The sequence below is a fragment of the Melopsittacus undulatus genome, chromosome 21, assembly GCF_012275295.1.
Source record: "Melopsittacus undulatus isolate bMelUnd1 chromosome 21, bMelUnd1.mat.Z, whole genome shotgun sequence".
Taxonomy (NCBI): domain Eukaryota; kingdom Metazoa; phylum Chordata; class Aves; order Psittaciformes; family Psittaculidae; genus Melopsittacus; species Melopsittacus undulatus.
The window spans coordinates 454,511-481,035 of NC_047547.1; the positions used below are offsets into that span (position 1 = coordinate 454,511).

At 55.2% G+C, this 26,525-nt stretch overlaps 3 protein-coding genes across 3 annotated transcripts; all 3 read left to right on the plus strand.

The window, feature by feature from the left end:
• Positions 1-3,155: 3,155 nt before the first annotated feature.
• Positions 3,156-8,885, plus strand: LOC101874390 (keratin, type II cytoskeletal 4-like). Its single transcript, XM_034071412.1, has 9 exons — positions 3,156-4,560; positions 5,092-5,309; positions 6,158-6,218; positions 6,366-6,461; positions 6,550-6,714; positions 6,833-6,958; positions 7,457-7,677; positions 7,841-7,875; positions 7,977-8,885. Exons 1-9 carry the CDS (start codon positions 4,096-4,098, stop codon positions 8,255-8,257), a joined length of 1,668 nt encoding a protein of 555 aa, XP_033927303.1. The 5' UTR covers positions 3,156-4,095; the 3' UTR covers positions 8,258-8,885.
• Positions 8,886-13,172: 4,287 nt separating this feature from the next.
• LOC117437302 (keratin, type II cytoskeletal 3-like) lies at positions 13,173-26,209 on the plus strand. The gene is given in 11 exon segments (XM_034071409.1): positions 13,173-13,247; positions 21,929-22,535; positions 23,273-23,487; positions 23,666-23,726; positions 23,878-23,973; positions 24,107-24,271; positions 24,387-24,512; positions 24,706-24,926; positions 25,203-25,237; positions 25,321-25,658; positions 25,661-26,209. Coding segments are annotated over 10 exon segments (2,280 nt in total). The 5' UTR covers positions 13,173-13,247; positions 21,929-21,956; the 3' UTR covers positions 26,105-26,209.
• LOC101871487 (keratin, type II cytoskeletal 6B-like) lies at positions 13,241-17,567 on the plus strand. Its single transcript, XM_034071411.1, has 9 exons — positions 13,241-13,884; positions 14,469-14,683; positions 14,850-14,910; positions 15,149-15,244; positions 15,411-15,575; positions 16,028-16,153; positions 16,357-16,577; positions 16,983-17,017; positions 17,105-17,567. The coding sequence occupies exons 1-9, from the start codon at positions 13,276-13,278 to the stop codon at positions 17,428-17,430; spliced, it is 1,854 nt and encodes a 617-aa protein (XP_033927302.1). The 5' UTR covers positions 13,241-13,275; the 3' UTR covers positions 17,431-17,567.
• Positions 26,210-26,525: the final 316 nt, after the last annotated feature.

The following is a 26,525-nucleotide window of genomic DNA, read 5'->3' on the forward strand; positions in this document are numbered from 1 at the left end:
GGCACGGGAGGTGCTGGGGGGGGGGTCTGAACCCCCAGAATGGGGGGGGGGGGGAACACGGGGAGGGTTTGGGGGGGCCGCAGGGACCCCTCTTTAATGCACCCCCCCGATTTGATGCTGTTCAGCGCATGCCCAGCAGAGGGCACCCCAAAACCATGGGTGCTGCCCTATTGGGGGGTGGCGCCCGGCTCCTTTCTGGGGTGTCCCGGGGTTGGATGGGAAGGGGGGGGGGGAATCCGGACACCCGGTTCCTTGTGGGGGGATGGGGTCTGGGGGTCCTGACCCATAGCGGGGGCTTGGGGAGGGTGGGAGCTGAACCCCCCCACATCCAGCACCATGGGGGGCTCCTGCCCCACAACCCCCCCCTCCATTGCTCCCCGCAGCCCCCCAAGTTTTGGGGTCCTCTTTAGAGTGAATGGGGAGGCAGAACCATGGAGGCGGAACCCCAGAACCAGGGGGTCCTGCCCTATAAGGGGTTGTTAAAGGGCTCCGTGCCCCATAGGGATTGTTAAGGAGCTCCCTGCCCCATAGGGGTTGTTAAGGGGGGGGTTGTTAAGGGGGTTCCTGCCCCATAGGGGTTGTTAAGGGGCTCCGTGCCCCGTAGGGGTTGTTAAGGGGGTTCCTGCCCCATGGGGGTTATTAAGGGGCTCCCTACCCCATAGGGATTGTTAAGGGGCTCCCTAACCCATAGGGGCTGTTAAGGGGCTCCCTAACCCATAGGGGCTGTTAAGGGGCTCCCTGCCCCATAGGGGTTGTTAAAGGGGTTCCCTGCCCCATAGAGGTTGTTAAGGGGGTTCCTGCCCCATAGGGGTTGTTAAGGGGGTTCCTGCCCCATAGAGGTTGTTAAGGGGGTTCCTGCCCCATAGAGGTTGTTAAGGGGGTTCCTGCCCCATAGGGGTTGTTAAGGGGGTTCCTGCCCCATAGAGGTTGTTAAGGGGGTTCCTGCCCCATAGAGGTTGTTAAGGGGCTCCCTGCCCCATAGGGGTTGTTAAAGGGGTTCCTGCCCCATAGGGGTTGTTAAAGGGGTTCCCTGCCCCATAGGGGTTGTTAAGGGGGTTCCTGCCCCATTGAGGTTGTTAAGGGGGTTCCTGCCCCATAGAGGTTGTTAAGGGGGTTCCTGCCCCATAGCGGCCTTGGCCCCACCCCGGGCGGGTCCCACAGGCCCGGACCTGCCCCGTTCCACGCCCGCATCAGCGGCGGGGCCGGAGCCGCCCCAAGCGCAGCGCCTCGGATTTTCACATCACACCCAGCGGGGGGGGGGGGGGGGGCCTGAACCCGCCCCTCCCCCCCTACCTCCCCCCCCCCGAACTCCGAAACCCCAACGGGACCCCCAGGACCTGAAGTATCCGAATGGGGGGGGGGGGGCAATGGGCACTAGGGGGGGTGTGGGGGGGAGGGGTTTGGGGTTTCCATGGGGCTGGGGGGACTGGGTCAGGTCCTGGCTCCTTGATGCCCTCCAGAGGGAGCTGTGCAGGCATGGAGCAGAGGGAGGGATGGGAGGATGATGGATGATGGATGGATGGATAATGGATGGATAATGGATGGATAATGGATGGATAATGGATGGATAATGGATGGATAATGGATGGATAATGGATGGATGATGGATGGATGGACAGACAAACACTGGCTGCAGCACCTTAGGTGAGCTTCTCACCAAGCACCCCAAGTCCTTCTCCTCCGTGTCACCCATGATCCCAAGGGTTGGATAACCCGTGTCACCCATGATCCCAAGGGTTGGATAACCCGTGTCACCCATGATCCCAAGGGTTGGATAACCCGTGTCACCCATGATCCCAAGGGTTGGATAACCCGTGTCACCCATGATCCCAAGGGTTGGATAACCCGTGTCACCCATGATCCCAAGGGTTGGATATCCTGTGTCACCCATGATCCCAAGGGTTGGATAACCCGTGTCACCCATGATCCCAAGGGTTGGATATCCTGTGTCACCGTGATCCCTATTCCCAGGCTGCTCCCTCCTGCTCCTCATTGGGCTGTGGCAACAGTGGGATCCGCCCAGCTCCCGCTTTGATCCCGCCGGGATCCTCCCCATTCCCTCTGCTCCCTGGTTCCCAACCCTGCAATTCCCTGCCCAGTAATTCCCAGCGCCTCCGCACCATCTTCAGTGCTTGGGCACGGGCCCAGCCTATCCCAATGGTCCCCATGGGCACAGGGAATGCCAGGGGCTATGGATATCCCGGTCCGCATTCCCTCTTCCCACCCCTCTTTGTCCCATCCAAGAGCTCTCAGATTCCTTCCTCCATGTCTCCCATTGTCTCCATGGTGAGCATCCCATTCCAGGATGCTCTTCCCAAGGCTTTGCCATGGCCATGGAACTCTGTGCCAGTGCTGGTGGCCAACGCTGGATCCATAGGGATCATCCCTATCACCGGTGCTTTACCCCTGGTGCATCAAACACCCCAGTGAGTGCTGGAGCATCCGAGATGCTCATCCCATGGGACAGAATTTGGGAAGGAGACCCTGTGTCCCAGTGAGGTCTTCCCATTGCACACAGTGGGGCAGGGCCCCCTTGGGTGCTGCAGGGCCCCATTGGATGCAGCAGGACCCCATTGGATGCAGGAGAACCCCATTAGATGCAGAAAGACCCCATTGGATACAGCAGGATCCCATTGGATGCATCAGGATCCCATTGGATGCATCAGGACCCCATTGGATGCAGCAGGGTCCCATTGGATGCAGCAGGACCCCATTGGATGCAGGAGAACCCCATTAGATGCAGAAAGACCCCATTGGATACAGCAGGATCCCATTGGATGCATCAGGATCCCATTGGATGCATCAGGACCCCATTGGATGCAGCAGGGTCCCATTGGATGCAGCAGGACCCCATTGGATGCAGGAGAACCCCATTAGATGCAGAAAGACCCCACTGGATGCATCAGGACCCCATTGGCTGCATCAGGACCCCATTGGCTGCATCAGGGCCCTTTGCCGGCCCTGCAGCTGATCCACGGATCCGGGCTGGGTGCCAGGAGCTGATGGGGATTCCCGGAGCGCCGCTCTCTGCTCCAACCGGTTCCGTCGGTTCCCCAACCGCTTGCGCAAGGCTGGGGCCCTGCAGCCTCTGCCTCCCATCCCAGATGGGCTCCAGCTGCTTCCATGTCCCCCCCTCCATGAGCTGGGAATCCCTGAGCCCCCAGGGTGGGGGATGTGTTTCCAGGCGGGATTCCTGCTTCCCTGCAATGGGAATGCCGCAGCTCAAGGGATGCCCCTGAGGTTCAGGAGGAGGGGAGAGGCATCAGGTCCATGTTTGTATGGCTGCAGAAGGCAAATCCAGAGGGAATGGGGCTGGTTCCTCCTGCCTCTCCCAGGAGCATCTCCAATAGGGATAACGATGGCTACAGCCTCAGCTTCTGCCATGGGGTGGGACAAGGGGGATGCTCCCGACACTTCCATGGCTAACACAGGAGTTAAAGGGAGCAATGGAGCTCTGTGCCCTCACCAAGCGGCTCCTCCAACCCTGCGGTGGGAGCTTGTGGCTGGATCAGGATTCAGGGATGCTCCCAGCCATGCCGGGAGCGCTTCCAGAGACCGGGATCTGCCCTCAGGGCCATGGGGCTGAGCTCCCCAGTGCTGGTCCCTACAGTGCTTCCAATCCCCCTTTAAAGCCTTCCCAAGCCCTTTCTATGATCCACAAACCTGGTTTTTGAGCCCACCCAAGGGCCAGAGCTTCCCCATGGTTGGGAACCCCCCATTTTGGGTCAGGATTGGGTCATCCAATCATTTCCTCCCATCCAAGGCCCTGCCATCACCTCGGCACACCGGGACCTGCCAGAACAAGGGGCTCCTCCAGGCTGGGACGTGTCGGGATGCTCGAGGTGCTTTGTCACCGCTCAAGGGTGACGGGTTGACAGCAACACCAACAAGAGCCTTGTTTTCCTTAGCTCTCGAGGGAGTGTTGATGGCAATGGGAGGAGGGATCCCTTCCAAGCCCTAGAACAATGGTCGGAATTAGAGCCCGAGGCCACGTCTCCCCTCCCCTGACACATAAAAAGGGGGGGATCGGGTGCTGCACCCACGGATCTCACCTCCTTTCTCCTCCCGGCTCCGCTCCGCTCCGAACCCCTCACCATGTCTCGCCAGTCCTGCGGCCTGGGCAAAGGGTTCAGCTCCAGCTCCGTTTGCTTCGGGGGCAGGACCAAGGTCACGTTCGGCTCCACATCCCGAGGAGGATGCCGAGCGCCCGGCAATGCCGGCGGCTTCAGCAGCAGGAGCCTCTTTGCCTTAGGGGGCAATAGGAGCGCGTCCGCCACAGGGTTTGGGTGCAGAGGTTTTGGGGCCGGTGGCCAAGGGTTTGGTTACGGCTATGGGGCCGGGCCGATGTTTGGTGGCGGCTTCGGTGCAGGGTTCGACAGCGGGATGGGGGGCCAAGGCTTCCCTGCCTGCCCTCCGGGAGGCATCAAGGAGGTGAGCATCAACCAGAGCCTGCTGGCCCCGCTCCAGCTGGAGATCGATCCCGAGATCCAGAAGGTGCGGACGCAGGAGAGGGAAGAGATCAAGCAGCTCAATGACAAATTCGCTTCCTTCATCGACAAGGTGAGAGCTGGGGGGATGCTCCCATCCAACGGCACCAGGAACGGCCAGGCCGTGCTCCAACATCCCAAAGATGGGCAGAGCTGGGGGCTGGAGAAGCGGCTTTCCCAAGATATGGAGGACCGAAGGGATGGGATCCTGGGTGCTAAGCGCTGGGGCCACATAGAGCATCCTCAGAGGAGTCTATTGTGGGCTTTGAGTGCTTTGACCTGTTCTGAAGGAGAAGATGCCCAAATGATGGAGTTCAACGTGTTTAGGCACTATGAGATAGGGGAGGGAAGGTGACCCCCCTTCAACCACGGGCTGGAGCTGTGGTCTTACCTTTGGGAAGGGGCATGGAGCTTAGTGGGAATAGAATCATAGCTTGGTTTGGGTTGGGAAGGATTTTAGGGTTGTCTAGTTCATGGCTATGGGCAGGGACACCTCCCCCTGGGTCAAACTCATTAAATGGGAAGAAAACATAGGGGAAAAAAAGGTGATAAACCGATGCTTTTGGGACCAATCTGACCCTTTTTCCATCCCGCAACCCTTTAGGTCCGGTTCCTCGAGCAGCAGAACCGGGTCCTGGACACCAAGTGGAAGCTCCTGCAGGAGCAGGGCAGCCCAGGGACAGTGAGCAAGAACCTCGACCTCTACTTTGAGACCTACATCAATGGGCTGAGGAGGCAGCTGGACACCCTGTCCAGCGAGAAGAGCCAGCTGGAGCTGGAGCTGAAGAACTTCCAGGACATGGTGGAAGACTACAAGACCAAGTGCGTCCCCATGGGTCTGGGTTGGTGGGGATGAGGGAGAGCTGAAACCTGGCTTGAAAACAGCCAAAATCAGGAGAATTGGCAACTTCTCCCTGGTTTCAATGAGTGGAAGACATCAAAGGGCTGGGGGAGCCTGTTCTGATGATGGGTGGAGGTTTCTGCAGGTGTTGCTCAATGGGTGTTGTTGCTTGGCGCTCGAGCAGAGTCCTCTGCTCTTTGTCCTCCTCGCTGCAGAATCCACACTTATGGTTTAATGAATTAATGAGATCAGTTGCTAAATCCGGCTGTAATTTCCTCCCGGATTTCCTCGGGGATTCCTTCCCATAATATCCTTCATGGTTGGAAGCTTAGAGCTTCCCTTGGGAGGATGCTGTGGGGTTCAAAGACAGGCAAAGGTGGTTTTCCTGCTCTTATTGATTGGGAATGCAAGAACACAGCCTGGAGAGATGCTCCCACCAAAGGGGTGACAGAGCAGGGTGGGGAAGTGGGTCTGGGACCCACCAGGATTGAGCAGATCCTTCGCTTGCCTGGTTTGGAGCATCTCCACCACTCAACACCCTGCAGCAATGACCTGCCCCAATGAGCAGTTGGGAATGGCCCATGCTGAGGACCTGCAGGTGCTTGGGGCTTGTGGAAGGAGCTGTAGTGACTCAGTTTGGGCAGGGGTAGGGCTCCTCTTTGCACCCATTGGAGGTGGCAGGAGCTGGGAGGAAGGTGAGGGCCATCAATCTCCTTGTGGCAGGTCTATCCCTGCTGCGTTCCTTAGTCTGAGGCCAAGAGCATGCAGGTGCCAGCAATGGGCAGGGCCAAAGCATCCGAGATCCCATCTCCTTCCTCCCAACTGACAGGTACGAGGAGGAAATAAACAAGAGGACAGCATCCGAGAATGACTTCGTGGTCCTCAAAAAGGTAAAGTCCTTTAGTTCTGCACCTGCAGACACAGCCAGGGCCATGGGATTCCGTCTTGCTTCCCCCCAGACCATGACCTGTGTGTGCCATAGGGAAAGCAGCACCAAAGGGTATCGGGCAGGTTTTCACTTCCCATCTCTGCTGCAGGATGTGGACACAGCCTACATGACCAAGGTGGAACTCCAGGCCAAGCTGGATTCTCTGGCAGATGAGATGAACTTCCTGAAGTACCTCTACGATGTGGTACGTGGTGCAGAGGCACTGGAGGGGGATGCTGGGCTGGCACCGTAAGGGATTGATGGGCTAAAGGCAGGTGTGGTGTGCACGGCAGGAGCTGTCTGAGATGCAGAAGACCATTTCCGACACCTCTGTGGTCCTCACCATGGACAACAACCGAAACCTGGACCTGGACAGCATCATCGCAGAGGTGAAGGCACAGTACGAGGAGATCGCCAACAGGAGCCGGATGGAGGCTGAGTCCTGGTACCAGAGCAAGGTGAATGTGCCAGCGTTGCTTGTGATCCCCATAAGGTTGCTCAGGCTATGGGGGTTGAATGGTGCTGCTCTGGCCAGACTGGGGCTCACATGGGAGCTGCTCTCAATGTCCCCATCAGTACGAAGAGCTCCAGGCCACCGCAGGCAAGCACGGGGACAGCCTGAAGGACACCAAGGCTGAGATCTCGGAGCTCAACCGCGTCATCCAGAGGATCCGTGCCGAGATTGAGAGCGTGAAGAAACAGGTCAGGGCTGCACTGGGTTGTGTGGGTGTGAGCCCCGGTCCTGCCCTGCGGAGCTGCCCTGAAAGCAAACAGGCGGAGAGAGTCACGGCAGGCGGGGAGGAACCGGCTGAGCCTGTGCCTAGATGAGCACAGGGCACCCGGGCCTTGATCTGCAACCAGTTCCCAGGCTCCTCTCACCCTCACATCCATGTCCTGTCCCTGTTTCACATCCATGTCCTGTCCCTGTCTCACATCCATGTTCCTGCCTCTCTCATCCTCACATCCATGTTCCTGCCTCTCTCATCCTCACATCCATGTTCCTGCCTCTCTCATCCCCATATCCATGTCCTGCCCCACTCATCCCCATATCCATGTTTCTGTCCCTCTCTCACATCCATGTTCCTGCCCCTCTCATCCCCATATCCATGTTCCTGCCCCTCTCATCCCCATATCCATGTTCCTGTCCCTCTCTCACATCCATGTCCTGCCCCTGTCTCACACCCATGTCTCTCCTTGCAGTGTGAGACCCTGCAGAGCTCCATCGCTGATGCTGAGCAGCGTGGGGAGGGGGCCATCAAGGATGCCAAGACCAAGATGGAGGAGCTGGAGACAGCCCTGCAGAAGGCTAAGGCAGACCTGGCCCGGCAGCTCCGGGATTACCAGGAGCTCATGAACGTCAAACTGGCCTTGGATGTGGAGATCGCGACCTACAGGAAGCTGCTGGAGGGAGAGGAGAGCAGGTGAGTGGGGACACAGCCAGAGCTTGGTTGTATCCTATGGAATCAATGGGAAGAGAGCGGCACATCCCATCTCCTGCAGGAAACCATCAGCCATGGGCAGATGGACCGAGCCTGGCTCCATGGAGCTGGACCTAAGCTTATGCTCCATCCTTTTTCCTTGCAGGATGTCTGGAGAGTGCCAGAGCAACGTGAGCATCTGTAAGTAGCATTCCCATGGGAGAGCAGTGGGCTGGGATTGATGCTCCAAACCCTCCTGGTGGCATCAGAGGTAACCTCGTGCCTTCTGTTCCCCTCTGCAGCCGTGGTGGGAGGTGGCAGCAGCTCCATGGGAGGTGGATTCGGCAGCAGCGGGATGTGCCTTGGAGGAGGAGGAGGAGGAATGGGATTCGGTGCTGGAAGTGGGAGAGGCAGCTGCAATGTTGGCTTTGGGGGGGGATTCGGTGCTGGGGGGGGATTCGGATGTGGAGGGGGGGCAGGATTCTGCTCTATGGGAGGAGGAGCTAACTCAGTGGTGGTGGGGTCCGGGACCACCATCCTGAAGAAGACCACCAGCTCCGTGTCCACCAACCGGAGGCCCTAGAGGAGCAGCTTCCCCCAGACCCCCATCCCCAGCACCCAAAGGAGAAAGGAAGCAAAGAGCACGGTGACCATCACCCCCTTCCCTTCCGTGCCAAGGTGGTGGCCACGTCCTTCACTGCGTGACTCCATTCAGGAGCTGCATGGGGCAATGGGACACATCCAGCTGATGACCAGGTCCTTGGGGGGGGCTTGGGAGCATCTCATTGCTCCCCTCCAGACACCGTGAAGCTGCTGCTCATGGGGTGCTGAGGAGCAGAACCCATTCCCCAGCCCCATTGGGAGGAGGCTGTGGAGCATCAGGAGGCACCAAGCAGCGATGGGTGCAGGGACCAGTCTGGACTTGACTCGTGTCAAGGTCTTGCCCTGGATCCAGACGTGGTGCAATGGGGACCGGTGCTGCCCATCACCCGGGGCTCGGGCTCCACAACAGCTTCCTCCTAGGGACTGCTCCCACCTGAATGCTTGGGATTGAAGATTCCAGCACTTTTCCCTGTGTGTTCTGCAGGGAAACTGGGTTTTGGGCAGGGTTTTACCTCCTCTCCGTGCTCATGGCAACCCCATCGTGCTTGTTTGTTTAAGCCTTTCTCCTCTGGCGTGTGGCCCACCCCAATAAACACCAGAGGCAGTCACCCTGTGTGGTTTTCTCTCTGACCAAGGAGTTTCGTGTTGCAACAAGACTGCTCAGCCCTGACAGTGAAACCTGCCTCCCTCTTGCCCTTCGAGGTGTGCAGTTAAAGGAGCAGAAGCAAACGCGTACCCCAAACCCATGGGTGCTTTGTACCATGGGCAGGAGGGTGAAGGGGGTCCCGAAGGGGGGGGAGAAGAGAAGGGGTGAGTGGAGACCTCAGTGTCCGAAGGGGGATATGGGGATGCTGGAGAGGGACCTGCATCAGGGATAGGAGCGGTGGGATGAGGGGTGATGGGTTCAGAGTGGAACAAGGGAAGTTCAGGTTGGAGATAAGGAAGCTCTTCCCTGTGAGGGTGCTGGGACACTGGGATGGGTTGAATGGAGAAGGTTTGGATGCTCCATCCCATCAAGGCCAGGTTGAACACAGGGACTTGGAGCAACCTGCTCCAGTGGAATGTGTCTCTGCCCATGGGAACTGGGTGAGCTCTGAGGTCCTTCCCAACCCAACCCATTCCATAGTTCTTTGATTCTATGTCCTGGTTGAACCCGGATGCTCCTCTCCATCCTTCTGCTGGGTCTCCTGCAGGACAGAGGCTGTTGCCCTCAGAGCAGACTTTGGGACTCAGCTGATGTCAGGAGACCGTTCCCTTCCCCTTTCCCTCCTTAAGCCCTTTCCTGGTTCATGTTGCCCACCTCAGGGTATTCCCAAGCTGGTTTATCCCAGCCTCCAAGCACACCATTGACTTACCTATCCTACATGTGGTGCCCATGGAGCTTGCACAGCCTGAAATGCTTCTGGAGCATCCTATAAGGGACGATGTGGGAGAGGGAAGGGAGATCCTCACCTCTCCAGCTAATTCCAAGCTAATCCCTCCATGTCCATGATGCTGGAGCCAGTCCTGCAGCTTTTGCTGCTGTCTGGACAGGCTGGTGATCCATGGGTTGTTTTTAAAGCATCTCCAAAGGTAACTGGGACCATGGGAAGAGCAAGACCTCACCCCCCCCGTCTGCACAAGCATGGAATTTAGGTGACGATCTGCACATTTAGAGCCCCAAAAACCTCTTGGTGTGGTTTGACCTCTTGCTTAGGAGACCTTGAGTCACATCCCTGGTCAACCGCAGCCTGGCTCCGCAATCCGGGTGACTCATTCCCTTTATCCCAAGCTCCGTTCCCTGCCGGTAAGCGCTGGAGACTGCGGAATGTCACAACGCTGCCAGCGAAGGCGAGTCCCTGCTTGGATGGGGTTTGGGCAATGGTTGAGTGTTCCAGGGAGCTGGAAAAGGGACCTGAGATGGCGTTGATGGAAGAGCCTGCTTCTTCCTGCAGAGCCACCCCAATGCTGCTGCCGCTGTGTAAACTCACCCCCAGCAAAGGGCTCCTGGGACTCTGTTCCCAGGGCTGCACCAGGAACAGGAGGGAATTCTACTGGGCTGGATGGGAATGGGCCAGGATTCTGCCTGGTGTTGGAAGGGGGGAAAACATGACCTGAAATAGGCTTGGTTTCACCTGCTCCTGTTTTAAAAGCTTCTTCCAAAGCATAACGGAAGCACTTGGATGCCAAGGGGCTGATGGGAAGTGTGGGAATTAAGGTTTGGTTTTGCTCTTTCTGCCCCCTCCCAAATTCTCACTTCCATGGTTCAAGTTCAGCACACGTTGATCAACATCGAGGCTGCTGAAATGAGCCTTTTCCACCTCATTTTTAGGGCTGGAGCAGCTTTTCCTGTGTTCCTACCTGCTTATTTGCATCGAACCATGGATTGGGGTGAGTTGGAGGGACCTTAAAGCTCATCCAGATCCATTCCCCTCTGCCTGTCCCTGCATCCCTCATCCAAAGCCCCTCTTTGGGTTTCCTGGAGCCCCTTTTTCATGGAATCCCAGAATAATTTGGGTTACAAAAGCCATTTTCCTTCAATGGGGCTCTGGGTAGAGCGATGCCGTGTGAGAGCCCCGCAGCCTAAAGCTGCCTCTTGCATTTGCACTGGGTGATGCTGTCGATAGCCAAATCCCACTTTGATTTCCCAAACTTGGCTGGGAATGAGGCCGTGACTCAACTAACACGAACACGTTATCTCACCATGCGGGATTCCGGCGTCGCGATGGCTTCACCCTGCTCCTCCCAACCAGGGCCATGGAAGCGTCCTCATCAGCTATTCCCACCCTTGGGAAAGATAAAAACCAACAAAAAACACCCGAAAAAAGCTAAAACACACCAAAAACAACACTCAGAAAATTGAAAAAAAAACGCTTAAGGGTTTTGTTGGACACCAATGAGCTCTATGGGACCTCCTCCATTGGCCACCATGACCATTGCCCGTGTGTGTATTTATCACCTACAAACCACGATGCACAACCACCAAACCCCTGCCCACCCCATCCCTTCAGTCCCACATTGACATCTTCTTATGTATAGATGTATTTATCCCTATTTACCCCCTTGATCCACTTCCCTGTGTGCTCATGGACCCACAATGGTGCTGAGGGAAGTGATGGGATGAGCAGGGGTATGGGGACAGTTGTTTTCCAATGGACATGCTGGTTTATCCACACATTCCGGGTCCCTCAGCACTGCTGCAGTTGGGTGTCGGGGTGGTGTTTTTAGAGGTATTTAAACATCAGAAGATACCAGAGTTGCTGGTGTGGATTTTCAAGCTGGGTTTAATTGCTGGTGGTGGATGGGAACTCCTGAGAACGTTGCTAGAGAGCTGGGTGCCTCAACAGCCATAAAGATCATGGAGCCATGGATTGCTTTGGGTTGAAGGGACCTTAAAGCTCATCCAGCCCCAGTCCGGCTCCAGGGACCCCTTCCACTGGAGCAGGATGCTCCAAGCCCTGTGTCCAACCTGGCCTTGATGGGATGGAGCATCCAAACCTTCTCTGGGCACCCTGGTCCAGCGCCTCAGCACCCTTACAGGGAAGAGCTTGTGCCTCCCCTTGGCCTGTCCCTGCATCCCTCATCCCAAGCCGCTCTCCTGCTCTCCTGCATCCCCTTCAGGCACTGGAAGCATGTCAGAAGGCCTTAAAAAGGTCAAAACTGAAAGGAATTCCTCAGTTTTAAAGCAGGACACAAAATGCCCTTGGATAAAGAGCCTTTCCCAGCCAAGCGGTGAGCGCAGGAGGGCTCAGAGGCTCGGTTCACTTCAGCTCAGGAGCTATCCTGGAGTGCTCCAAGCTCCTAAAGCCTGGTGCCTGCATTCACAACCCTAAACCTGCCCCTGCTCCCGAGGGCTCAACACAGACACACGTGTGTTTGCCAAGGAGGCATCTGCATAAAACCCCCAAAGAGAGCCAGGAGCCCCAAAGTGCAAGGGCTTGTGCCCTCCATTCCCCTCCTCTCCATGTGTCTACAGACGGGTTGAGCTCTCTCCTCCACCCTCTGCCTACATAATTGCATTCAAATAGCTAAAGGCTTCCTTCTGGCTTTGGCATGCCTCCTCCTCAATGTCTGCTCTCAGAGCCGTGCGTCCGTCCACACTTCCCACTGGAGCAGCGGGATTCCCAGTGTCTTCTCCAGCTCTTCTCGTGGCATTGGAGCCTTTGGAAAGTCCTAAAGGGATTTCCCATGGTGCTGGGAATGGCTTGGCAGGAGGACTCCAGGACTCTCGATAAGAGTGAATGAATTCCCAATGCCAACCATTGCTCCCAGTGCCAACCATTGCTCCCAGTGCCAACCATTGCTCCCAGTGCCAACCAATGCTCCCAGTTCCAACCATTGCTCCCAGTGCCAACCATTGCTCCAATGCCTCCTTTCTGGTCAGGTTTTATTTATCGGGAAGACACGGAGCCTCATCAAAATGCAATTTGCTAAACCCTGGCTCTGGATTGAGAAACTGCTTCTCCAAGCCAAGGGCAATTTTCCATGTAAAGAGAAGACGAAGGGTGTGACACAGGCGTGTTTTTGGGAATTGTGAAAGCCAGGCTCCAACTTGGCATGGAGCTGCAGTGCACGATGCCATGGGGCTTTGGAGGGAGAGATAAACACGAGCAGAGAGACAACCACAATGGATGAAAGGTGAAGGGAGAGACCGGTGTTCCCAATGGAGATGGTTATGGCACCACGGGAGCGGAGGATTCCATGGACTCCATCCGAGAGACACGGGTCTATCTCCTCTAATTTTGCCCTGCACTACAGGGCGTGTTTCTGGGTAGGGTCAATGTTGGGCAAATTGAAGATGGAAATCTGTAAACCACGCCACGCTGATGAAGACAGGACCTGTCTCCTCCTTCACGCCCATGCAAACCCAGCCCACCTCCAGGAACAGATAAAAGAGAGCACCCACTGCCCTCCAGCCAGAGGGACCTATTTCCCTTCTCCTTTCACTCACCTCCTCGCAGCGTGACTCCGTTCATCTTCCCATCTCCTTGGTTTTGAATCCACTGGGAAGAACCAGCCATGTCTCGGCAGTCTGTCTGCAGAAGCTTTGGAGGAGGGAGCAGAAGGGGCTACAGCTCTTGCTCTGCCATCGGTGGTGGCTTTGGAGGAGGTGGCAGCAGAAGCAGGAGCAGCTACAGCTCATTCTCCATGTCCAGGGGATATGGAGGTGGTGGCCGTTGTGGAGGGTTTAGCAGCAGGAGCCTCCACAACATAGGTGGCAGTGGAAGGATCTCCATGGGTGGATGCTACGGTGGTGGAGGCTACGGAGGCAGAATGGGTGGCTTTGGTGGAGGCTACGGAGGAAGCCTGGGCAGCTTTGGTGGAGGCATGGGTGGCTTTGGAGGAGTGTGTGGTGGTGGAGGAATGGGTGGCTATGGTGGAGGAATGGGCGGTTATGGTGGAGGAATGGGAGGTGGAGGAATGGGTGGCTTTGGTGGCCCAGGCTTCGGGATGCCAGGCTTTGGTGGCCCCGGTAGAGCTGGCCCTGGGATCCAGCCAGTGCAGGTTGACTCCAGCCTCCTGCAGCCGGTCCATGTTGAGATCGATCCCCAAATCCAGCAAGTGAAAAACCAGGAGAAGGAGCAGATCAAGACTCTTAACAACCAGTTTGCCTCCTTCATTGACAAGGTGAGAGGGTGGGATGGTGTCTAATGAAGGACCAAGGCTGGGAGGATCCCTGAATCCTGCAGAACTGAATCCCAGTGGGCTGAGAGGCTTGAGCAGAGGCTTCTTATGAAGTTCTGCTGGGGAAGAGATGAGAATCTCTGCATCTCTCTTCCGTAGGAGATCAAAGCCTTGTCTGCAGGGCTTTAATCTAGCCTGTTGCACCAGGCTCCACTAATAGGCTGCTCTCGCAAGCAGGCTCAACGCCTCCAAACATCTGCAGGTTTCAGACACAACTTCTCCCTCCTGTAACATTCTCTTTCCAAACACCCTCCCATGGAAGCCTCCAGTGATACCACTTTTCCCCTCCTTGTTTTCAAGTATCCAGGGTTTTCTATCTAGACCTGAAATCCAACGTTTCCACCCAGCTCCTTTGACTTGGGAATTCCTTCCTTTTCCCAATGTTTAGGCAATAACAGACACTCAGAGCACAAACCGGTCCATGTTGTCCCACCATCACATGGGGGAGAATCATTTTACGTGGTGGAAGAAGCGCCTCAGCCGCTGCTCCCCATGTGATGGTGGATACTCCATGTCTTGGCTTTCAGGTCCGCTTCCTGGAGCAACAGAACAAGGTCCTGGCCACCAAATGGGAGCTGCTCCAGCAGCAAGGCCCATCAGGGCCGAGGAAGAACCTGGATGTCATCTTTGAAAACTACATCCAGAACCTGAGGAGGCAGCTGGATTCCATCCTGGCACAGAGGGGGCAGCTCGAGTCGGAGCTGCAGAACATGCAGCAGTACGTGGAGGAGTACAAGACCAAGTAAGTGGTGGGGCAGCTTGGCAGCCCCTTTCCTTCACTCACATCCTTATGGCACTTGTGGGCACGGTGCGTTCAGTCTGCTCTGGTGTTTCTTCCTGCACCTTGTTTAGCGTGGCCTCGGGCAGGAGAATTCAGGAAACTCAACTTGTGTTTTTGCTCTCCGTAGGTATGAGGAAGAGATCAACCGGCGCACCAGTGCTGAGAACGAGTTTGTGGTGCTCAAGAAGGTGAATCACGCACTACAAAGTGATGGTTTGGACATGGGGCTTCGTGGTGCTTGGATGGGCTCCATCCTGAGCCTGTGGAGCTGCAGGATCCGTGGGCTGATGTTTGAAGTCTTTGGTTTTAATTTGCATGGCTGACTAACACCATCACAGCTCTCACCCTCAGCACAGGCTGTAATTTCCATGATCCTGAAGGATTCCCAAGAGGAAATGAAACTATTGTCTGTGATCTCTCCTTTAGGATGTGGACAGTGCCTACATGACTAAAGTAGAGTTGGAAGCCAAGGTGGGAGCTCTGACCGATCAGATCAACTTCCTGAGGTGCATCTATGAGGAGGTAAGAGCTTTCCCTACCCATGAGCTGCCTGCAGTGTCCATGTGGTGGCCAAAGACACTGGAGTGGGACTGGGTGTCCATTGGATTTGGTCTGCAGAGGCTGCTTGGAGCTGCTGCTCCTTTGTGCCCTCCGCAGCTGCTCAGGCTGACTCCTGTCTTGGTTGTAGGAGCTGGCTCAGATGCAGACCATCAGCCGAGACCTGTCTGTGGTGGTGTCCATGGACAACAACAGGCACCTGGACCTGGACAGCATCATCGAGGAGGTCAGGCGCCAGTACGAGCAGATCGCCCAGAGCAGCAGAGCTGAAGCTGAGGCTTGGTACCAGAGCCAGGTGAGATGGGAGCAGGCCAGGAGCCTGGGTGATGGTGAAGGCTGGCAGGGAATTGATGACAATGGGAGACATCTCCTTGAGCTGGAGCTCATGCAAGGAAGCCTCAAGAGGAACTGTGTTGCTCTTGAAGGATCTGACTCACTGTGTTCAGCCCCACTTTGGTGCACGGTACAAGCCTCTCAATAAAGATGGCAAAAAACGTACCTTAACTAGCAAATGTGTGTCCAAAGCAGCCCTTCATAAGCCAAGGATGCTTCGTAGTGTCACTAAGATCTACTTCATAGTTCAAACCCCAGAACTGAGCCTCAGAAGCATCTTCTCCATCCATCTGGGCATCCATGACTGATGCAATAGGTCCTTGTAGCAGCACAAGAGCTACTAAACTGTTGACAAACCTTGTGTAGGCATCATTGATGTGTCACTGATGGGTTGCTTTGTCTCTGTGCCATCAGTATGAGCAGCTGCAGAACACTGCTGGAAGGCACGGAGACAGCCTCCGCAACACCAAGATTGAGATCCAGGAGCTGACCAGGAACGTGCAGAGGCTGCGGGCTGAGATCGAGAGCGTCAAGAAGCAGGTAGGGGCTCCTCAGCATCACAGTGGGTGATGGCATTGGTTGGACCACAAATGACCATGCGTGGGGTAGAAATGGTTTCTTCAAGCACCCCTTGTTCCCTTCATGTGGACGTTCCCTTTCTTTGTATTCCCTTGATTTCTCCTCTTGGATTTGAGGGTTGATCACAAGCAGCCAACTGAGAAAGTGCCTGTTTCCTTCCTTAGAACCAGCATCTTCAGGCAGCCATTGCTGAGGCCGAGGAGCGGGGTGAGATGGCCCTGAAGGACGCCAGGATAAAACTGGAGGAGCTGGAATCTGCTCTGCAGAAGGACAAGGAGGAGCTGGCTCGTTTGCTGAAGGAATACCAGGAGCTGCTCAACATCAAGATCGCGCTGGATGTTGAGATTGCCATGTACAGGAAGCTGCTGGAGGGAGAGGAGAACAGGTAAACCCATGGCCTCTGAGGGATGTCAGGGCAGTGCCTAGGACCTGTGGTTAATGTCTGTGCTGGATACCTTGAGCTTTGACATTAACGGTGTCATCTCAGACCAGGTTTTTGGGTGAGAATGGGTAGATGGAGCAATGGCATTTATTGGTTGATATTTTGGGTGGTCAGGACCTATTACAGCCATATCCTGCTCAGTGCAGGGGGTGAAGCGGCCTCTTCATCTCTGTTCCATGAACCTCAAACCTGGAAGAACCTCATTGTAAAGAGGAACTTTCCAACCATTCTCTCCCTAAACACTGCAGTGACACCAACATCCTGCTAAGGATAAAACAGGGAAAGGGCTCGAAGGTGAAAAGAGAGTTCTCACTTTAACAATGCCTCTTTTAACTCTTTCCCTCCCAGGCTGTGCAACGATGGCATGTCCAATGTCAATGTCTGTAAGTACCTGCCCTGCTTTCCTTCTGGGGAGAGAGCCTGCCCATGGACAACGTGTGTGTAACCTGTAACCTGTGCTTCTCTTGCAGCTGTGATAGGCAGGACCACCATCACCGGAGGCAGAGGAGGAATGGGAGGCGGCTTCGGAGGAGGAATGGGAACAGGAGGAGGAATGGGAATGGGAATGGGAGGAGGGATGGGAATGGGAATGGGAGGTGGCAGTTGCGGAGCTGGAGGCAGCTTCGGTGGTGGCAGCTGTGGCATCGGAGGAGGCAGCTACGGCGGCGGCTTCTCCTCCGGCAGCGGGAGGATGTGCGGGTCCGGCGGGGGCAACTTCAGCTCCGGGGGGGGCTCGTCCTCCGTGCGGAGATGTGTGACCACCACCTCGGTCAAGTCGTCAGGAGTGAGGTTCTGAGCCCTGTGCCCCGGACGCTCCCATCCCAACTGATGCTCTCAGCAAAGGAACCAAAGGAAAGCGGCGTCTCCCCCGCTCCCCCGGCACCAGCCCAGCCTCCCTGCAGCCAGCGCCGGGCTCCGGCAGCCACACGGACTGTGCCCCTCGCGTGTGCCAGCGCCATCCGGCTCCTGCACCCGGCCCGACCTGGGCAAGCATGTATAAAGCTGCTCTTGGCTCCTCTTCCTCCATGGCCGTGTCTCCTGGGTGCTTCTGCATGTGGTGCATCCACCGCTTCCATTCACCAGCCTTTGGGACAAGCTGCGGCTTCCATTCCCCGTGTCCTTGCTGACCCGGTCACAGCTCTCTCACACCCATGGACTTTTCCGCAGGAGAACAAAGCTTGTTCCCAGTGCTTTGTGACATGGAGCCAGATGTGCTGCCCCCTCCCCCCCAACGCCCTTCCTCTCCTGTCTGTGGTCAGCCCTACCTCCTAATAAATTGCATAGAACATTCATGGTGTCTTCGTGTTGGTGCATTGGAAGCCTCTTGTAGGCAAGGTGGGCAGGGTTGGGCTGGTGTGTTGTGGCTGTGCATTGAGGGAAGTGAATGTGTGGGAATGGAGCAGGGCAAGTGTCCAAGCATGGGCACCTCTTGACTCTTGTTGGTTATTGTAGAGCCCATACCTGGAATGATGGTTCCTGGGCACCCAGGTCACACAATGAGAGGCAATGCAACCGAGGCAAGAGCTGAGGTCCTGGAGTTCATTGTCCCAACCCACCCAAATGAGCGCTCTCATGACATCCCTTCCATTCATCTCCAGGAGGGTTAGATTCCCATACATGTAATGGGAAGGAGATGGTCAGGGTCATCCACCACTGGTGGACTTGGCTTTGTGGTTGCTGCACAGCTCCTGGCACCCAGTGCTTGGGAACCACAACCTCACCCTCCCCTCCACTGACCAGCAGTGGGGCAATGAAGAGCTCCACAGCCGTGACTCACCCCACAGCCTGGGCTGAGGTTCCCATCAGCTCCCTCAACAGCCCATTCATCCCCCAGGGTCTCCTCTTTCCAAGGGGGAGGGATCTGGTGCAGCTGGAGGAGGGGGAACGGGAGAAGAGCCGGTGTGTTTGATCTGCGCTGGGCTCCCACTCTGCCACCACAGGAAGAGATCAAAGAGGCAGGAATTGCTTTTAGTGGTGCTTCAGGAGCCCCACAGACACCCACTGGGAGCTGCCGGTCCAGAGGAGGCCACGAGGATGATCAGGGGCTGGAGCACCTCAGCATGAAGCCAGGCTGAGAGCATTGAGGCTGGAGCAGAGAAGCAGCTTGGAGACCTCAGAGCAGCTCCAGTGGCTGAAGGGGGCTACAAGGATGCTGGAGAGGGACCTACATCAGGAACTGGAGCGATGGGATGAGGGGTGATGGGTTCAGAGTGGAACAGGGGGAGCTCAGGTTGGAGATAAGGAAGCTCTTCCCTGTGAGGGTGCTGAGGCGCTGGCACAGGGTGCCCAGAGAAGCTGTGGCTGCCCCATCCCTGGCAGTGCTCAAGGCCAGGTTGGACACAGGGGCTTGGAGCAGCTGCTCCAGTGGAAGGGGTCCCTGCCCCTGACAGCGGTTGGAGCTTGATGACCTTTAAGGTCCTTTCCAACCCAACCCATTCCATGATTCCATGATTCTATGATTGTATGGAATGAAGAGGGTCTCATAGCCTGGTTGTCGTCCCCAGGTCACAGAGTCAAGCTCTCCAGACACTTCTGCAGCCCAGTGCACTTGCTCATGATGAGCACTCCCGGGGAGCTGTGGGGTGTAGGGGAGCTCCGTTTGTGCTCACAATAAACCAGCTCATCCCTTCCCATGGCCTCCCTCCAGATTGCCACACACACGGTAGATGCCTTTCTCAGCAGGCAGCACGGCTTGGTCGGAACATCCCACACGGAGGCTCCAGCACGAGGGGGAAGATCTGTTAAGTCAGCCAAATGCCTGGCTGCTGACCACAGCGAGCACGTACAGATAAGCCACCCTGATTGAGTCACTCTGACGTCTGCAGACAAGATGGGAAGATTGCTCCAAACCTGGAGTCACTGCAGCCTCCTCCAGTAGACTGAGCACCCAGCCAGGCTCCTGCCCTCCCTTCACATCTCTTACACAAGGGCTTGTACAGGGTAAAATCATCAACACAGACAAAGTGTGAGCAGTGCAGAATGGAGCCCAAGCTTCAGCTCTCACACAGCAAAGAGCTGTAGGCAGCACACGAGGGTGTCGCAATGATTTCTCATGGCAATACCTACAACTCTGTGTTTCAGAGAAGGAGCGTATTCATAGGATCATAGAACCATGGAATGGTTTGGGTTGAAGGGAGCTTAAAGCTCCTCCACCATGTTCTAATTCCAGCTGCTTTAGGAAGGGAAGGTATCCCCCTACTATAAAAACCACTGCCCATGCTCCAGCTGCAGCCACACATCTTCATAAGCCTTCGCTTGTGTCCCCCTCAAGGGTAGAGCCAACCTTGGTCAACCATGACTTGAGTTCCCCTCAAGAGTCCCATTCTCCCCTACCCCACCCCAATGCTGTGCATGAGCTGTGGTGCTCAGCAGCCTTGGTCTCAGTGAAAGCCAACAGCATTTTGGTTCTGGCTCCTCTTGTGGCTTTTGGGAGTGATTCTCTGGGTTGGTGTGAAAGGCTCTGAAGTGTTGAGGCTGCCGGCTGGCCCCTCAGGATACTTGCAGACAGCGTTTAGGTGCACAAAGTCTGATGTGTGATGGTGAACATTCTGCATGGATGCGCGTATTCATCTGTCTGTCCACAAGGCTTTGGAATGAACTTGTGTATTTCATTCATAGCCTGCCAGAGGGGAGACTGAGCTGAGCTCTTAGACACAAGCTCTGTGAGGGTGCTGAGGGGCTGGCACAGGGTGCCCAGAGAGGCTGTGTCTGCCCCATCCCTGGCAGTGCTCAAGGCCAGGTTGGACACAGGGGCTTGGAACAAGCTGCTTCAGTGTAAGGGGTCCCTGCCTGTGGCAGGGGTTGGAGCAGGAGGAGCTTTAAGTCCTTTCCAACCCAAACCCAGGCTGTGCTTTCATGATCCTAAATCCGTGTTCATTGCTGGTTTAAGTCTTTGGAAGGGCTCTGGTGCCTGTTTTTTCTGTCCCTTTTTACTACGTGTGCTGGGTATTATCTAGAGAAAACCTATACCTAGATTTGATTGACAGTATCCCGAGAGGTAAGACCTTGTAGGTGCCTTTTAAGTAGCATTTACAGATCCCAGTTTCCTTTTAACCAACACCTATCATCTCAGTTCTTTGGAACATGCCCATCACTGTCAGCTTTTATTTGCTCTCATAATCTGGCACCTTAAGAGCAATTACTTAAAATACTAATTACATGCAATCAGAAACCAGGATTCTTTATTTCAGAGGCATCCCACAAACCCGTTTCTACAACACATTCCTTCCTCAATTCCGTATTTGCAATCGAGAGGTTATACTGTGCCTTAGAAGTTGTAACAGCTCCGTTTCTCACCAGGTTTTCCCACTTCTCTTGTCTCATCTTTGGAGATAACCAGGTAAAGAAGAGGTCACAACACTGATCCGAGCTGTAGGATCTCCTCACCACCTGCAAGTGCTCACCATCATCACTCCGCTTCTAAAGGACTTGTCTGTCTGCCCCCAATGACTGAAGCAGCTGCCCAATGTCCCTTGTTCCTGCACAGGTCATCATGCCCTGTCACCCTCTGAAGAGCTTAGAGAAGGAACACAATGATCCAAGCTGCTGCGTTCGCTCTGCCTCAGCATCATCCGAGGTCCCGGTGAGTTGTCACAGACCTGGGGAGATTCCCTTGGAGGGAATTTAATCCCTGGGTTGAAGACACTCCCATTCCGTGTGCGACCAAGGTGATGTTTTCCCGTTGCAGCAGGAGAATGTGCTGAGTCTCTTCAAAATTCGGTGTCATGAGTTCCCATTCACGATTGGGAAACGTCTAAAATGCCAAAGGCAACTTGACATATAAAAAGGGGATTTAGGGTGTGTGTGAGGCGTTGTGAAAGCTAATATTATAGCTGGGATGTCATCAAAACTGCTGCTTTCCATGGAGCTTTGATTGGGAAGATCTGTATCTGGAATGATCGGGAGCTGCTAATAAAGGCTGGAAGCCCAAGAAGGGGCTGCAGAGAAGCACGTTATTGTACAAGGTGATTGTCAAGATGTGATAAAGATACGAGAGTCCACTTAGTCACTGCGACCGGTTCCAATGTTCTTGTTCTTTTATTCCCTTCTCTATTGCAGGGTGTGTTTCCAGGCAGGCCCAAATATGGCAAAGCTCAACTGGGAATCTGTCAACAGCCCCATGCTGATGAACATAATAAATCAGGTTCCACCTTCACGCCCATGGGGCCCCAGCCCACCTCGAGGAGCGGATAAAAGGGAAAGGCTGGAGTGGCAGAGCCAGAGAAGACTGAGCACACTTCTCTCTGTGCTCATCCCACAGCAGCACAGCTCCATTGGATCTTCTGCTCCTCTTGGTTTTGAATCCACTGGGAAGAACCAGCCATGTCTCGGCAGTCTGTCTGCAGAAGCTTTGGAGGCGGCAGTAGAAGGGGCTACAGCTCTTGCTCTGCCATCGGTGGTGGCTTTGGAGGAGGTGGCGGCAGAAGCAGGATCAGCTACAGCTCGTATTCCTCATCTAGGGGAGGTGGAGGAGGCGGACAATGTGGAGGGTATAGCAGCAGGAGCCTCCATAACATGGGTGGCAGCAGAAGAATTGCGATGGGTGGATGCTACGGTGGTGGAGGCTACGGAGGCAGAATGGGTGGCTTTGGTGGACCCTGTGGAGGAGGCATGGGTGGCTTCGGTGGAGGCATGGGTGGCTTTGGTGGTGGAATGGGTGGTGGCGGAATGGGTGGCTTTGGTGGTGGAGGAATGGGTGGTTATGGTGGAGGAATGGGCGGTGGAGGAATGGGTGGCTTTGGTGGCCCTGGCTTTCCTGGAGGCATCCAGCCAGTGCAGGTTGACTCAAGCCTCCTGCGGCCGGTCCATGTTGAGATCGATCCCCAAATCCAGCAAGTGAAAAACCAGGAGAAGGAGCAGATCAAGACTCTTAACAACCAGTTTGCCTCCTTCATTGACAAGGTGAGAGCGTAGGACCAGGCTCGGTCAGAGGTGGGAATTGTGAGTGACTTCAGGTCCATTCCACATTCCAGGTGGAAATGGATCTTCTGTTTCTTCACAACAAGGGCTTGTTAGAGTTTGCCTTAGCAGCAAGTTGTTAGTAACATCTTACTAAGGAGTAGGGAACAATGGGCAAGGTTTGCATATTCATAGAGGATGAAAGGGAACATCTGTAGGTCATTGTGTGATTCTCTTGCCTTGTCATCTCTTCAGCCTGATTTCTAGTGATTCAGGGTGAAGTCATCCTCGTACATTCAGTTGTCCAAAGAGTTCTCATTATTTGGCCTCTCCTACTGATGAAGCTTTCTTTTCGGGGATCTGATTCTATGAACGTCAGAATCCCAAGCACCTTTCCAACACTCCTGGACTGTTTTCATTCCAAAAAGGAATCAAAGAAATGCAGAATTCCCTGTAAATGAATAGTTAGATCAAAGATGTACTGGTTTTCTTGACAACTCAGAGATGACAGCAATGTCCAAATGGATGCTATGGGAAATAGGGATGCTTCCATTCGCAACAATATTTTGTCCCAGAGTCCAGAATGACTCAGGGTTTAATAATGTTTAGCATGGCCTTAGGAGCTGAATGTGCAAATTAGGCATAACTGGGGATCTGGGAAGTGATTCCCTCGGCCTCCAGCATCAGCAGGAGGTTTGAGTTCCGTGGTGGTCCTCACACACCCCTTGGTGGGCTTTTAGGTCCGCTTCCTGGAGCAACAGAACAAGGTCCTGGCCACCAAATGGGAGCTGCTCCAGCAGCAAGGACCATCAGGGCCGAGGAAGAACCTTGACAGCATCTTTGAAAGCTACATCCAGAACCTGAGGAGGCAGCTGGATTCCATCCTGGGACAGAGGGGGCAGCTCGAGTCGGAGCTGCAGAACATGCGGCAATACGTGGAGGAGTACAAGACCAAGTAAGTGCCCTGCAGGCTCAGAAAGGAGCTCAAGCAGCCTGGAGAGCAGAGCTTGGGCATTCCCAGAGGCTTCCCATTGCTGAAGAGCTCTGGAGAAGTGGGGCTGAGGGAAGAGGGGTTCTGAGGTTGACACATGAACAAGTCCAAGAGATTCATCGGGCCCTATCCCCTTCTGCAGGTATGAAGAAGAAATCAACAGGCGCACCAGTGCTGAGAATGAGTTTGTGGTGCTCAAGAAGGTGAGTAACAGGGGCAACTGGAGAGGAGGCTGCAAAGATGTTGGAAGGGGGAAGCAACAAGACAGGCAGCTCCCAACAGGAGCATTGGTGTCAACAGCGTTTCTGGGGTGGGATGAAGCTGATGTCTACCTCTGTGTGATCTTTCCTTTAGGATGTGGACAATGCCTACATGAATAAAGTAGAGTTGGAAGCCAAGGTGGGAGCTCTGACCGATGAAATCAACTTCCTGAGATACATCTATGAGGAGGTAAGAGCTTTCTCTTCTCCTGGGCTGGCTGGAGATGCAGTAAGGTGTGTGGTGGGCAAAGGCACTGAGGTAGGACTGGGTGTCCATTGGATTTGGTCTTGACAGTCACTTGGGCTGCCTGTCCTGGTTGCAGGAACTGTCTCAGATGCAGACCATCAGCCGGGACCTGTCCGTGGTGGTGTCCATGGACAACAGCAGGAACCTGGATATGGAGAGCATCATCGAGGAGGTCAGGCGCCAGTACGAGCAGATCGCCCAGAGCAGCAGAGCTGAAGCTGAGGCTTGGTACCAGAGCAGGGTGAGTTGGGAGCAGTTCAAGGCTCCTGGAAGAGTCTCTGGTATTTGATGCAGAGCACAGGAACCAGCTGAGCTCTTGGTGTCACTGATGGGTTGCTTTGTGTCTGTGCCACCAGTATGAAGAGCTGCAGAACACTGCTGGAAGGCACGGGGACAGCCTCCGCAACACCAAGATTGAGATCCAGGAGCTGACCAGGAACGTGCAGAGGCTGCGGACTGAGATCGAGAACGTCAAGAAGCAGGTAGGGGCTCCTCAGCATCACAGTGGTGAACCAGGGAGGAATGTGTGAGGGAAACACAGCCATTGGAATTCAGTTCCTTTGGAGCAGATCGATGGCTCCTGCCTGTTTCCATCCAGTATGTGCCCTTGAGGCCTCTCTAGTGGAGGCTGTGCAGGAGGGCACTGAGGAACTGCTCTTCTCTTTGCTTAATCAGAACCAGCAGCTTCAGGCAGCAATTGCTGAGGCCGAGGAGCGGGGTGAGATGGCCCTGAAGGATGCCAGGAGGAAACTGGAAGAGCTGGAAAATGCCCTGAACAAAGACAAGGAGGAGCTGGCTCGCTTGCTGAAGGAATACCAGGAGCTGCTCAACATCAAGATCGCGCTGGATGTTGAGATTGCCATGTACAGGAAGCTGCTGGAGGGAGAGGAGAACAGGTACTTCTCAGTTGTGTCTATTTGACTCATGCCTTGGCTGTGTTAAAACCTTTATCTGAAGGTAAATTCCGTATAGTTGGTGCTCTAATCCTTAGTCTGAAGCATGTTCTACATATTGCTCCTGGGAAGATCAAGTTCAAACTTGCTCATTTGCTTTAAAGAATAACTGGGAAATTTAGACAAGTTGGGAATATCAACTTGGTAGAAAGTGGGGAATCCTCAGCTATAGAAATGTGCATTTCCCAGAGGAATAACTGCTCCTGTTCTCCCTCCCAGGCTGTGCAACGATGGCATGTCCAACGTCAATGTCTGTAAGTATCTGCCTTCTGCTTCCTTGCCCATGTCCTTTGGTGATACCGTGGACGTGGATGTGTAACCTGTGCTTCTCTCGCAGCGGTGGTCGGCAGGACCACCATCACCGGAGGCAGAGGAGGAATGGGAGGCGGCTTCGGAGGAGGCAGCGGCATGGGAGGAGGCTTCGGAGGAGGCAGCGGCATGGGAGGAGGCTTCGGAGGAGGCAGCTGCGGCATTGGAGGAGGGATGGGAACAGGAGGAGGGATGGGAATGGGAACGGGAGGAGGAATGGGAATGGGAATGGGAGGCGGTGCCTGCGGAGCCGGAGGCAGCTACGGCGGCGGCTTCTCCTCCGGCAGCGGGAGGATGTGCGGGTCCGGCGGGGGCAACTTCAGCTCCGGGGGGGGCTCGTCCTCCGTGCGGAGATGTGTGACCACCACCTCGGTCAAGTCGTCAGGAGTGAGGTTCTGAGCCCTGTGCCCCGGACGCTCCCATCCCAACTGATGCTCTCAGCAAAGGAACCAAAGGAAAGCGGCGTCTCCCCCGCTCCCCCGGCACCAGCCCAGCCTCCCTGCAGCCAGCGCCGGGCTCCGGCAGCCACACGGACTGTGCCCCTCGCGTGTGCCAGCGCCATCCGGCTCCTGCACCCGGCCCGGAGGAGCGGGGGCTCTGCCTGGGCAAACGTGTATAAAGCTGCTCTTGGCTCCTCTTCCCCCATGGCCGTGTCCCCTGGGTGCTTCTTCATGTGGTGCATCCACCGCTTCCATTCACCAGCCTTTGGGACAAGCTGCGGCTTCCATTCCTCTTGTCCTTGCTCTCCGCGACACCCGGTCACAAGTGGACTTTTCCTCGAGAGAACAAAGCTTGTTCCCAATGCTTTGTGACATGGAGCGTGATGTGCTGCCCCCCCCACCTCCCTTCCTCTCCTGTCTGGTCAACCCTATTTCCTCGGGATGTTGCCATTCCCAATAAATTGCAGAGAACATTCACTATGGCTTTGTGTTGTTGCATTGGGAAGGTTTGGGTTGTTCTGCTCAGTGTGTTGTGGCTGTGCTTTGAGGGAAGGGAATGGGTGTGGGAATGGGGCCAGGCAAGTGTCTAAGCATGAGTGATGCCTCTTCACTCTGGTCAGTCATTGCACTGCCTGGGAGAACAAGTCCTTACCTGAAATGGTGGGTTCTGGGTGCTCAGGTCACACCATGTCAGTAAATGTGAGCAGGCCGGGGCAATGGGAGCCCAAACTGGAGGAATTAAAGAGGCTGTTAAGGGTTTGGGCAGGTTCTGATAGAGCTGCACCTTTGGAAT